Source organism: Saccostrea cucullata, unplaced genomic scaffold (genome assembly GCF_032062105.1).
Source record: "Saccostrea cucullata isolate Sc308-1 unplaced genomic scaffold, CSIRO_AGI_Scuc_v1 ctg380, whole genome shotgun sequence".
NCBI classification, from domain to species: Eukaryota; Metazoa; Mollusca; class Bivalvia; order Ostreida; family Ostreidae; genus Saccostrea; species Saccostrea cuccullata.
This window is the reverse complement of record NW_026934466.1, coordinates 350,874-364,862: the sequence shown is the minus strand read 5'-3', so window position 1 is coordinate 364,862 and position 13,989 is coordinate 350,874. Positions and strand designations below refer to the sequence as shown.

At 31.9% G+C, this 13,989-nt stretch overlaps 1 protein-coding gene across 2 annotated transcripts in view; it reads right to left on the bottom strand.

Annotated features, from left to right (window-relative positions):
- LOC134240796 (UPF0415 protein C7orf25 homolog) overlaps positions 1-13,989 on the bottom strand; it is a 58,468-nt gene that overhangs the window by 12,440 nt on the left and 32,039 nt on the right. For both annotated transcript variants that reach the window (XM_062722875.1, XM_062722876.1), the window contains exon 3: positions 3,800-4,034. In XM_062722875.1, the coding sequence (XP_062578859.1) occupies positions 3,800-4,034 (235 nt within the window). The remainder of the gene's footprint in view (positions 1-3,799; positions 4,035-13,989) is intronic.

Here is a 13,989-nt window from a genome sequence, read left to right as displayed (position 1 = left end):
AACTGTCTTATTTTTCAATTTCATGATGTGATCAATCGATTGGCTTGCATGATAATTTGCATAAACCCCAAATGCATTTATGCATAAAATTATCACGCATTTTTAGCCAATCGATTGATCATCGTCATGAAATCGAAGAATCTGACAGTTATTCCTTATATTTACATACCCTTGATTTCGCCAATCCACGTGCTCTAAGCCAAGAATCTGTCTCTACATTTTTCTTAGATTTTTCTTAACCGTGCTACCAACAAACCATGAAGAAATAAAGTACACTAACTATTTGTAATTTTATCTCGGACAAAGACATTGGGAATGTAAATATTCTGTTATCAATGGCTTGCAGCAGCGCTAATTATAAGTTGACAGGTATACATGACAAGATCCGCTTCTCTAACATGTATTTGATACATATTAATTTACAGGGGAAATAATTTTATGTCTATATGTTTTTTTCAGAGTCAGCAAATATATTTCTTTTTACTGTTAGAGTACAATGATGTAACAATTGGTTTAAAATGGTTAACATGGCATTATGTATTGTATTGCTACTTACACTGTATAATTATAGACATATGAAACGAGACTTTTTTTATATGCACACTATTTTGTGCGCAAAACAGATTCGGTGTAATTTGATAACATTTATCAAATCACTTTCACTGTATGAAAGGCCCAATTATAACTGAAATCAAGACTATTCAGGTATCAGGAGGCATTACAGGAGGAATTGACTTCATCATGGAACCAGTGCATCCCAATAAATAAGGCACCATTGTACCATATTTGGAACTACAGACACTTCCCAAACCTTATTCACCCATTTCCTTTATGGATAATCTATAATTATTGCATAGTCACTGTTATAGAAACTTCCTAAATCTTCAGTGAGTCTGAAGTATACAATATTAAAGGCATGGTAATAACATTTGTTATTCAAGAAATTTAAAATGAGAATTATTTATATACACTCTAAACTGGAATATCAGGCTAAAAATATGAAGATTGAACTTATCAACAATGATAATTTGATAGAAAAATCAGATGCTGATCACGCAACCTCCTGACTATTAAATGCCAAATGATATGACGTCCAATAAAATATCAGAGAAGCCTGTATGGTAGGATTTATTTTTCCCCCTCTAAATCAGACATTTATGGATTAAGAATCACCCCTTAATTTGCCGTCAAAATGCCAAACGCAAATAACATGATCGTTATCCCCAACTCGTGGGTGAACTCTGAAATGAAAATTGTCAGAAAATCAGAAATCAATTTTGATCAAATTTACGTTAATTATAATTGTGTTGGATAATGATGATGATGATGATGACGATTCATTTGAAATCACACGGCCTACAAGCCCTGATGTCCCCCCCTTTTTTTAGCTCACCTGGTAAGCCAAAGGCTCAAACAAGTTTTTCTGATCAAAATTTGTCTGTTGTCTGTCGTCATTGTCCTCGATGTTGTCGTCATTTGTTCAAATCATTACCCCCCTTCCCTGGGGTAGGGTGGGGCCAAAATGGGGGATCAAAGTTCTACATAGGAATATAAAGGAAAAATCTTCAAAAATCTTTGTCTCAAAAACAGCAAAGCAGTATGATTAGTCATATTTGTATTGAAGGATCCTCAGGTGGTGTAGATTCAAGTCTGTTCAAATGCTGACCCCCAGGGGTAGGGTGGGGCCACAATGGACGATCAAAGTTTTACATATTAGGAATATTATATGAATAATCTTCAAAAGTCTTCTTCTCAAAAACAGCAAAACCATGATTGGTCATAGTTATACTGAAGCATTCTCAGATCTGTGGTGTAGATTCAACTTTTTTTCAAATCTTTACCCCCAGGGGTAGGACCACATTATGAAAATTCAGACTTGTAACAAAAAAGTCAGTTTATCAAAAAAATATGTTAGCATCCTTAGTTTTTGTAGATTCATTTTTTTTTTCAAATCACTCTCCCTCTCCCTTTTAGGATAGGTTTGGAATTACTTATGCATTTAAGCTTTTCAAAACTAAAGTGATTTTTTGCTTTTTTCCTATAGCCAATGCTCAGGTGAGCGATGTGGCCCATGGGCCTCTTGTTTTAATGTGGTGTACAGTGGAGCCTCATTTATGCAAAAATTTTTGATATAAAAGTCCACAATTACCAGTTAAACAAGAACAAATAACATTTAAAAAATGTGTGCATTAAATTTTTTTACCAATTATTTTGCAAAAATTTTTGATAAAAAGTCCACATCAGTCAAGTTGATTTATGTGTGCATTAAATTTTTACCAATATCAATAATTTTTATTGATTCTAGTAAACTTATAATGCTTGTATGATACAGACTGGTCATGTTGTTCAGTCAATATCACTACACAGCTGGAAAAATTATTCATATACACTACTGTACATGCAAATGTGCATGTATGTATTTAATCTCTAAATACTCTAATTATATTTGTAATACAATTGTACTTCTTAACTCTGACAAGCATTGTTCCCATAGCTTAAATTTGCATCTTACTGAATTTAAAAGATGTTGACTGTTTGATATACTATATACAGGGTAATTTACATCCCACTTATTTTTTTTGGCTCTTTTGTCCTCATCCCAAGCAGCCTGGGTGCATGAATTTAAAATGAGCAAAATCAAAATAAAACTCAAAATAAAGCTTTGCCTGGACAAATTCTAAATGGGAAAAATCATACGCAAGTGTGAAAGGGTGAAAATAAAATAGCTAGGGTAAAAAATGTACACATGCAATATTCTTAGTCAGTACAAGAAATGTTCAGGATGCCCTCTGATTCACTTTACAGCCTAGTCTTATAAAAATGTGTGAGGTATATTTTCCTTTAAAAATAAACTTTGTGTTGTCTTCAATAATAATCCCCTGAAGGCCTTAAACAATGGTCCATTTGCTTCATGAAATGAAAAATTGACAATGACATTGCCTGATCATCATCAGCCATAAATTCATAGAAATAATATTTTTCCTCCATTACTCTTTGTCCTCTATTGAACCCTGTGATGAGATGAATTGGTCCATTTGCAGCTAATGACACTGATACCGTCGTTCATTAGCAAATCAAAAATATCAAAAGTGTAAGATGATGTATAGGGTTCTCTCACTCCATGGACACTTTAGTAAAGTCTCGCACATTTTTTCCAAAGTCAATGGACTGTAATGGTGCAAATCGAAGCTATTTATATTGTTTTGATCACATTAAAACTGTCAGTTAGTTGTTTTATTGTGCACATTCCATGACTCATGTTGCAAAGAAACACCCCATTAAGAATACCCAGCCGTGCTATCATTCCATATACAGTTTAAAAAATCTCGGTATCTCAAACACTGATATCTCTTAAATACCATGGATAATGTTGAAGTGATCTGGAAGTCCTTACTACTTATTCCTTAAGTATTTTACCCTCAATATCTCAATCCCTAGACATCTCGAAGTTTTTTTCTTGGTCCCATCGAGTTCAAGATAATGAAGTTTGACTGTACAATGTATCACTACAATAAAACATGTCTATTATCTGGCCATCTTAAGTTCTGAAGAAATTGGTTGTATTGAACACCATATTCCAGATTAGAGAACATTTTAAACAACTGAAATCTTACTGAAAGGGACTTGAAGTTTTCATCATATTCTAAGGCAAGATTAATTGGAATACACAATGTCTGAAATAGGTAAGTTTCACTGTATACAGTAAGACCATGAGACTTAATTTTGCATATAAGCATATCACTGGTCCTAACAAAAACTATATTAACAGGCATTGTCTTATGAATGACATTTTACATACCTGCCCAAATCAAGTGCAAGGCCTGTGCTTTCCTTGCTATGACCTTGACCCATGTATGACCTTGATTGGCCACCACGTCCACCACAAGGTTTTCTGTTCGTCCATCCATAGAAAACGGGCAGAGGATTTGAACCACACCAGGGGCATTGTACGCTGTGTGCAGACATCCAGCAAAGTGGCTCAAGTTGCTGCTCTTTAAATGGTTTCCACAAAGCTGTGTAGGAATCTTTCTTAGCTGTGAAAAAAGAAGGTTAAAATCGTTAATTAGTGAATTAATTTAGTAAAAGACACTGTGTTCAATATGTATGTACTCAGGTAAATTAATTTCAGATTTTTCAAGAACGCGCTGCAAGTTAACAGCAAATGAGACATAATTTAAGAAGCAAAACTGTTTCTGATCGATAGCCACATGAATGTAAAATGCTTTTCCAAATCAAATGGCTTCATATGCAGATCTGGATATAAATTTCTGATGCTAATACCCTGATATGAGTGTGTTAAGATTTACAAATACATGTAGTCATTAAAATAAAACATTTTTGCAAAGTAAACTGCAATGTTTTTCAAATCCCCCTTATACATTACAATAAAAAAAATCTTTAATGTTAATTGATATAAATATGCATAGCTTTTTTTTTAAATAAAAGTGATCTGTAAAAATAATTCTAACTGCAGGGTACGATTAGACAGATTGGTTTCTCAAAACAAAAATACAAGATAAACAAGTATAGTCTCACAGGAAATCTTAAATTAGAAATACATGTGTAATTAACATATAAAACTTATCCTACAAATCACATTTTGGTCAATTAACAGCCACTTTTGCCGTCTTCAAGAACATCAGTCTTATCTCAGACATTTCTGCTTTTTTCATGTCAAAGAGTTATGAAAACATATCATTGGCATCTTCAATAGCTCTGGATTCCATAAAATTAATTCAATACCACCAATTCCATTAGCTTTATAGCCGATATTTTATCAGAAACACCCGATCTCATCAATGGTAAATTAAATGAAAACATTTAGAACATTTTTTCACTCATAATATCAGTCTAAGAAAGAAGTATAGCTCCAAAAATTGCTCTATGAATATATATGTTGATCTGTTGTCATGCAACAGTATTACAGTATTAATATGGTACAGTCATAAACAATTATCAAACTGAATATCATTTATCATTGCAAAATACTTGAGAAATTTAAGGGGAACTATTGTTTATAAAAGTTTCCTATTTCCATCAATTTTTAATAAAAACAGGTTACTGAGAGATAATTTGATTTTACAAAATCAATTAAATTTAAAGGTATACTCATTTGATTACATGTATATAAAAACTTGGGTCTCTTTTAATTCAAACAGAATTTTGATTTTTTATGTTTTTATTATGAACATAATTATATAAGTTATAAAACTCAAAATATTAAAGTATGATCAATCATTTTCACCTATAGGTGTAAATGAAAAACAGTTTTTACTGTCAGAAGACAGTAAAATATGTTAAATGTGTTAAATTTCTCATATCAGAAAATATTTTTAACACAAATTAACAGCTACTTCCAGTAATACCTACAACTCATTCAACTCATTACCGTGACTTGTAATCTGATTTTTATCTCTTAATGTGCAATATAACAGATGATCATAGCCTCATTCTCTCATTCCTGAATTCTTGAATTGTTCAGACTGTAACACATTAACAAATATCATATTATATCTTGGTTTACCTGTCTGACCTTTGTTTTTAAACTGAATTTGACTATACAAATCATATGCTAACTCTAACCTTACCCTAACTCTAACCCTTAAATGCAAACCCTAACCCTTGCAATTTCACACAATCTCTAACTCTAACCTAACCCTAACCCTTAAATGCTAACTGTAACTAGGGCTGTGTATTGAGCAAAAAATTTCGATGCGATACGATACAATATTTTTTAAAGCGATATGCGATATATTGGATTCTAAAACAAGTCCATCAAAAAAGGCTTATTAATCATCTAAAGCATAGATTTCATGAAAAATTTAGTGTTTTATTACCCATTTCAAAGTTCTTATCCTATAGTCAGTAAATAAAACACTTCCAATTGAAACTTTTAATTACTGTAAAATCAACATGTTAAAATAAAATTGTTCTGTATTTTATTATAACTATAAAAACTGTGTTATTTCTTTCACAAATCTATAATTATTGATCAGTTTTAATTCAAAAAAGTGAAATATAATCTTTGTTGATTAAATTTCCCATCTTTTTAGCAGAATTAGAAGAAAAACTGTTTGTCCGATACGTATTGGAAGTCATTCTTCGATACGATATTTTTCTTGAATATCGATACGTATCGATATATCGATATATTGATACAGCCCTAACTGTAACCCTTGCAATTTTATGCAAAATCTAACCTAACCCTAACTCTCACACTAACCCTTATAATAAGTAAGTTCTTTTGTAAAATGGGCCCCCGTGTCCTAACCCTAATACTTATCCTAACCCTAACCCTTACACTAAACCCTAATACATTTGGCTTATGACCTGTGTGACTGGTCAACAGGGGATGGTTTCTCCTGCTAGACACCTTATCCCACCTTTAGAATTTCCAGAGTGTTGTGTATCTGAGAGAGCACTCAAAGAACTTCTGTGGATCGACATGGTGCTGATTATAACTTTATTAGCAGATAATCTAATTGCTACTCAGGGTGCAAAGAATAGAGATGTGAAATTAAAAATTGATAAGTCAATACATTATCAAAAAACTTATTCTGCAATCAGTACTTGTTCTTAATTTGCAACACATGACACTTACATGCATGATTATATATTTTTTACTCAGGAAATCTGAAAAGTAAATATTGCCGTCTTTTCCCCTTTCTTAAATCACTTTACAACTTGTACGAATTATAAATAGACAATTAAGGTACCTTAATGGACTTCAATTTATTGTTATGTACGTGGTGCATGCATATACACTGCAACTACATTTTATTTTTGATTAATCAATTCTCATATCTGGCCCTTAATCTGCAGGGAGTTGGTATAAATATCCTATCCATTACAGAAATTTCTCACAATATCATGACCAAACAAGCATTAAAAACTGTTTCAAGGGTCATTAAAACTGCCGTCTAATGCAACGCATTTTCATTGGACAATGCACTGATGTTTTACATAGTTAAATGAGTATAAAAGTATTTGAAGTGACGTCAGAACAAAAGAATACAATGCTCCATGACGTATTTTATTATACAATAAAACTAAAAAAAGATAAAACATGTACATAAAATGCATAAAATACCTTAAGAATGGAAATAAAATTAATGTATCTTCTTAATGTTATCTGCCCTTATTAATACTGATTTAACTATCCCAATCGTTCGTTTTACTGACTTTGATGAAATGTTACTGGTAAATCTCCCAGATTGTTAAATCAGCATTAAATCGATCACTAAAAACAAATAAGAAGACTTTAATTATGCTCAAATTGTGGATGGACTCTAAAATACTTCTTCTGAGCCATTTCATAATTCAACACCTTTAGTTTCAACTTTCATCAAGGTTTTCTAATAAAAATCAAATAGAATTAAGCTCTAAGGCAAATTGAAGTGTTGTAATTATAGATGCTATAACAGTGTTTTTCATTTTGAACTCTACCTACATTTATGGGATTCACGGGTTTAGGATCTGATTTTAATGAGCGTAAATTTTTAGTTAACTATTTAGGGTGCAAAAAATTAAGTTCCCATTAACAGCCATAATTAAAACTGTGTGTACAGCAGTTTGGTTAATTATTATATAATTACCTGAGCTAGGATATTTTATAATTTTTTGAAGTCGGGAGGTACATTTTGACCCCTTTAATCTCTCTCTCTCTCAAAAAATAAAATTAGAATGCCATGAAACAGTTCAGAACCTAAAAAAGCAGGTTAATTCTCAATTACCAGTACAGTCTCCAGATATAAATATACTGTCAGAATGCACATATACAGACGTACATGCAAATATTCAGTAAAAAGTTGGATATTTAACTATTAATGGCTGTAGATTGTAAAAAAAAAATGTTAAAAAATTATCAGAGGGGATGGTTTGGGGGGAAAATCATAAAAAAAATATAAATCACAGAGTCAATAAATGATCTCTTCAAGAAATTTGAAATATGTTTATATATAGTAAATGCATGCTAAAGAATGAAGATTGAGATTGATCCAGGCCTACAATGTCTAAAGATTAGGATCATCCCTTCTCCAGTGTTTAAAGATTGGAAATGATCCTAAAGTGTCTTAGGATTCCAGGGATTGATCCTACAGTGTTTACAGATTAGGATCATCAATCCCACAGTGTCTATTAAGGATTGGGATTGATACCAGTTAGAGTCTAAAGATTAGGATCATCAATCCCAGTGTCTATTAGGATTGGAATTGATCCCAGTGTCTAAAGATTGGGATTCTACAGTGTCTAAAGATTGGGATCAATCCTACAGTGTCTAAAGATCTAGAGATCAATTAATTCTACAATGTCTAAAGATTGGAATCCATCCTACAATGTCTAAAGATCTAGAGACCAAATCCTACAGTGTCTAAAGATTGGAATCAATCCTACAGTGTCTAAAGATCTAGAGATCAATTCTACAATGTCTAAAGATTGGAATTGATCCTACAATGTCTAAAGATCTAGAGACCAATTCTACAATGTCTGAAGATTGGAATCCATCCTACAGTGTCTAAAGATCCAGAGACCAATTCTACAATGTCTGAAGATTGGAATCTATCCTACAGTGTCTAATGATTTGGAGCAATCTTACAGTGTCTAAAGATTTGGATTTATCCTTCAGTGTCTACAGATTTGGAAACCTAGATGCATCATCCATGCAAGCTTGGTTAATGCAAGGCATTCAGTTTCTTGGGATTATAAGAACTGCTCTAACAACATAGATCAATGGAAAATAGTTAAATAGTTTTTCTTTGAGTCAGAAATGCAACTGTTTGTGAAATACTGTGGTTACCCAGTACTATTAGAAAAACTGGAAATAAGGAATATTGCTTCTATAAAGTACACCATTGCAACCCCCATTCTGACATCAGAGAAACAATTTTCTTTGTCTGAATATTCTCGATATATCCCAATCTTATGAGGCAATAAAATGATTAATATTGCAGTGTACTTTGCACAACAAATTTTTCATAGCTTCAGGAAATTCCATGCCTTGATGAACCATTATCTGTCCATCATGTAAAAGGTCATGTTCAATAATTACTCCTTTGCTGAAAATATTAAAAAGGAAATGGAAATGGCTGTTTTCGTGCTCTTATATTAACCAAAACTTATTAAAGTTATACGAGCTTTTTTTTTTTAGATTAATTAATGCATCAGCATCCATCCCCTCCCCTCTTTAGTTTCCAATTGGACAGATCAAAGCAGAATTGATGTAAATTAAATGATATATATTCAGATGTCAATCTAACAAACTTGAAGGGAGATTTGAGTTAAGCAGAGTAAGCAAACATAGTGCAATTTGAGATTTCTAAGGATTCAAGAATCATGAAGTTCAACTTTTATACTATTGGCTTCTGTCATATTTTACTGGAAGACCAAAATAACTAAATGAAAAATGACATTCACAGCATGTGCACGCTAATCATCACTGAATATATAAAAACTTTCAAAATGAAATATACCATATACATGTAAGTAGAAATTTTTAAAGGAGATGCAAATTAATTTAGTGATTTGTCCTTAAAATTCAGCTATTTAATTTATAGCAAGTTGTAATTTTAGCCATTTTAATATGTTCACCAAAAAGCTATTAGAAATAAATTGCAATTAATATTTAATGATATTTAATTTTAGCAATCTCAGTATCCTTGCCAAAAATGCCAAAATAAATTCCTCGCTAAAAATTGTTTATACGGTATGGAGATACTTAGAAACACTGTATTCAAGCTCAAAAGTCCATTAAAGAATAATAAATAAAAGCAGAATAATCATGGACCTCCAACACATCAGAGGTCGGGATCAGGTGCCATGGAGGAGTGAGCATCCATTGCTGATTGTGTTTTTTTTTCTTTTGTAGTAATGCTTTAATGAACTTTGTCTAAATCACATGTCCAAGTCTACAATGAACTTTGAAAGGTCTATAAATGAGTGTAGGCCTTTATGACTACAGAGATTTAGAACAATGTCAACTGTGCCTGACAAACACAGACATAAGTAAGCTCAATTAGCTATAGAATAAAAATTCAATGCGCCATATACCAAAATAGATAACTATATTGGACATTTCAGTTCCAGAAATATCCAATGGCAAATAAATATGACAGTTAATGCAAAACTGTAGTGTGCAGAAAGTGGAAAGCAGAGAAAGTGAATACATTTATCTGTAGGGAATCTGAAAAGCATTGAAACATCACTGTGCTGGAGATTTTATAGTCATTTGTCTGATTGATGTTGCCCTATCTCTCATAGGGAAACAGCATCAAAACATTGTTCAATCTGAGAATTATTACAACATTTAATGCACACAGCACTTAGTGTTATATATTACAGATAAAATCAGTACTTCTGATTTTCTTTACAAGAAATCATTCTGCTTTGTGTGATCCAGATTTTCATTTTTTGGAAGCAGCAAGTAACCAGTTTCAGTAGCTTAATTTAAATTTCCACATTTCTCTTACAAATAACAAAAATTAAAAAATCTTTTTTTTTTATTTCCAATTTTTTTTTCAACTTTGTAAATTCCAGGAGTAATGGGATTCTGGACTTCCTGATCCTCCTTAATATATGTCCACATGAACTAATTATAAACATGTCACAAACATTTAAAAACAACTTCTAAAGTATAAATATAGATCTAACATTGGCTTTTGTAAGTTATCCTATCCTCCTGCGAAATGATATTCATGATTTTAAGAACTTTTATGAGTTGTTCATAATTGTTCATGAATGGTTCTTAAATGATTCTTAACAGGTTCATAAAAGTAGTTCATGAATAAAGTTCATGAAAACATTCATAATTCATAGTTCATGAACAAATGATGAACAAATATGAATATTGGTAATTTTCAGTTTAAAGAAAAAAACTTAATAGTTCAAGGTAATGAATGTTCATGAATTTTCATGAAGACTTAAAATGTAAAAATAATTGTCACAAACGATCGCCAGAAAACACTCGATCATTACTCCCATAATACAACTTTTGCATGCAGATGCAATTGTTGAACAAGCCCCTGATTTGATTAATAACATGCTTTTGATTTGATTTTGAGAGTATGGGATCAGAGCCGAGTAGGGGAACATAAGAGGTTAAAATCACTATTTTCTACTCTATGTAATTGATAACTTAGATTCTTCAGGATAAAAAAAAACTCTGTTATTAACTGTCTAAAAGGGAGATTATAATTAAATTACCGGGTATGACCTTAATTTAAAGGACATTGCATCAATATTGACAGCATTTTTTTCTCATATTGAATTACTGATGTTTCTTTATCATTTAAATTGGCCAGCTATATTAATATTGTGCTTCAAATTATCTCATTTTTCACAACACAACTTTGTTCGACCGAATTTTCTCTATTTGTCAAACTTTTAACAAGTTGTAAGAAAATGAAACAGACTTACAGTCTAGGAAAAATTTCATAATCTTCGTAAAAATGTATCATAAATTTATTGACAACTGAAAAATTATATCTCTTGTCCGTACTGTACCGTACCATTCTTGGGTCGAAAAGCTTTAATTTTTGATGCAGTTATAAAGTCACATTTTTCTGTCCATCGTGTGTAAATGATACAGCACAGGCTGTATGGTTGTGAAGAAGCTATGACATGAACCACATTCGTATTTTGTAGTCTATTCTACACTCTCATAGCTCAGGGCGGCAACAGTACTCAGTTTGAGGGTGAGTGGTTCCAAAAGATATTTGATGTCCTCTGATATGGAGGCGGTCATACTTGAATACGAAACTATGGCTGTACAGGTATAATGTAAAAGATTCAATTTAATAAATGATATAACTTATATTAATTTAAAAAAATTAATTTCAGTGAAAAATCCGTCAGATAGTGTTTGTTAATTTTTGTTTAACAAAAATCTTGGCAATTCGAAACTATTTCTTAATTAGCTCTGCATGACACTTTTTAAAAGGCGCAAACTTTGAAACGCGCGAGACGTTGGAAAGTGAATCGGTAGAGTGGGAGGATTATTAGCGTAGTCATTCTTTGTCAACCTTTGAAGAAAATAACAGAAGTTGAAGAAGGAATATCCAGAGGATCAATTTATTTCATAACTGCAGATATTAGTGGTGAGTTACAAAAAAATGGAGGCAATCGCTGAATCTGTGAGTAAGGATCCAACCAAATTACGTTGCATTTAATAATTAAAGATTGAAACATTCATCCTGTTCACCTATATTAACATCTTGAACATGGCGGGCAAGGGAAACAGGCTAAACTCCCACTCAGAATGCTTTAAAATATGGCAGTGCCTGTGATGCAGAATTAAATGAAACAAATATGCAAAAAAAAATTAAGTCTTAAGTTTTCACATTTATGAGCATTTTCAAAAAATCTTTTGTTCTTGTAGGGAAAAGAGAAGCAGTTCACAGATAATGTTGATGAGTTGAGATCATCAGATTAAAAAACTCTGGCTGCCAAAAGAAAAAATATAAAAAATCCAGGCTTTTGAAGAAAAAGAAAAGAAAGGAATGAAAATATGAATCGTAATCTATCAAAGGATCCAAGTGATGAAATTCCAAAAATTCCACAGGGAAAGCCAATAAGATTTTTTTATTTGACCACCTCTGCTCAAAATCCTTGAAAGCCCTTTTTAGCTGATGCCCTAATTGCTGAACACACTTTTCTGCCAGACAGTGAGATTTGGATTAAAAATCATTCCATTTTAGGCATACATTTTGAAATACGCTGAATATTATAAGGAACCCACTCTCCTCTTGACCAAGTAAGGTTAAGGATTCTGCAAAGAGTTGCCTTTGAATTGAAATTTTTCATAATTCTACTAGGAATGAACTACATAATTTATTTATTATCGTTGTCACTTATCAGAGTTGTTTACTTGAACAAAGATTTTGTTACCATGATTGGAAAACAAAAATTCTGTGAAATCTTTCAAAATGCTGTTAAAATACTTTCTTTTACAGTTTTTCATTTTGCATAACTTATTACATTTTTGTTTACAAAAAGCAAGAACATTCATGAATAGTTCATGAACATTTCTAAATAACTTTTACAAATTATTCATGAATAGTTCATAAAAATGCATTGAACCTAATAATATCATTCATGAACTTTTCTTGAAAGTTCAAGAATATAATTCATGAATTTTTTCTTGAAATGTAAAGAATTATTCTTGATCATTTTGCGGGTATTCAAAAAATCCAAGTTTGTTCATGAACAACAAATAATTCTTGAATATTCTTGAACTTTGTTTTCATGAATAAAATCCATGAAATCATGAGTGTCCAATTTTAACTTCATGGGATCTTCATGAACAATTCAAGAGCTGATTCAAGAATATAATTCATGAACTTTTCTTAAAAGTTCAAGAATTATTCTTGATCATTTCGCAGGGGGCTTTGTCTATCTTCATATCCTAGTCTATCCCTATCCTATCCTAGTCCATCTCCATCCTATTTTTGTCTATCTCCATCCTATCCTTGTCTATCTCTATACTATCCTAGTCAATCTTGATCCTATCTTAGTCTATTGTGATCCTATCCTAGTCAACCTTGATCCTATCGTAGTCTATCTCCATCCTATCCTAGTCAATCTCCAATCTATCCTTGTCTATCTCCATTATATCCTAGTCAATCTCCAACCTATCATAGTCTATCTCCATCCTTTCTTAGTCTATCTCCATCCTATCCTAGTCCATCTCTATCCTATCCTAGGCTACATTTATCCTATCCTAGTCTATCTCCAACCAATCCTAGTCTATCTCCATCCTATCTTAATCTATTTCCATCCTATCCTAGTCTATCTCCATCCTATCAGATTCTTTGAAATTTTTCAACTTCATCTTCCCATGGAAGAAGAATAGAGTATTTTTAATAGACCTTTGTCCATCTCCATTCTATCCTAGTCTATCACCATCTTATCCTTGACTATCTCCATCCTATCCTAGACTATTTCCATCCTACTCTAGTCTATTTCCATCCTACTCTAGTCTATTTCCATCCTATCTTA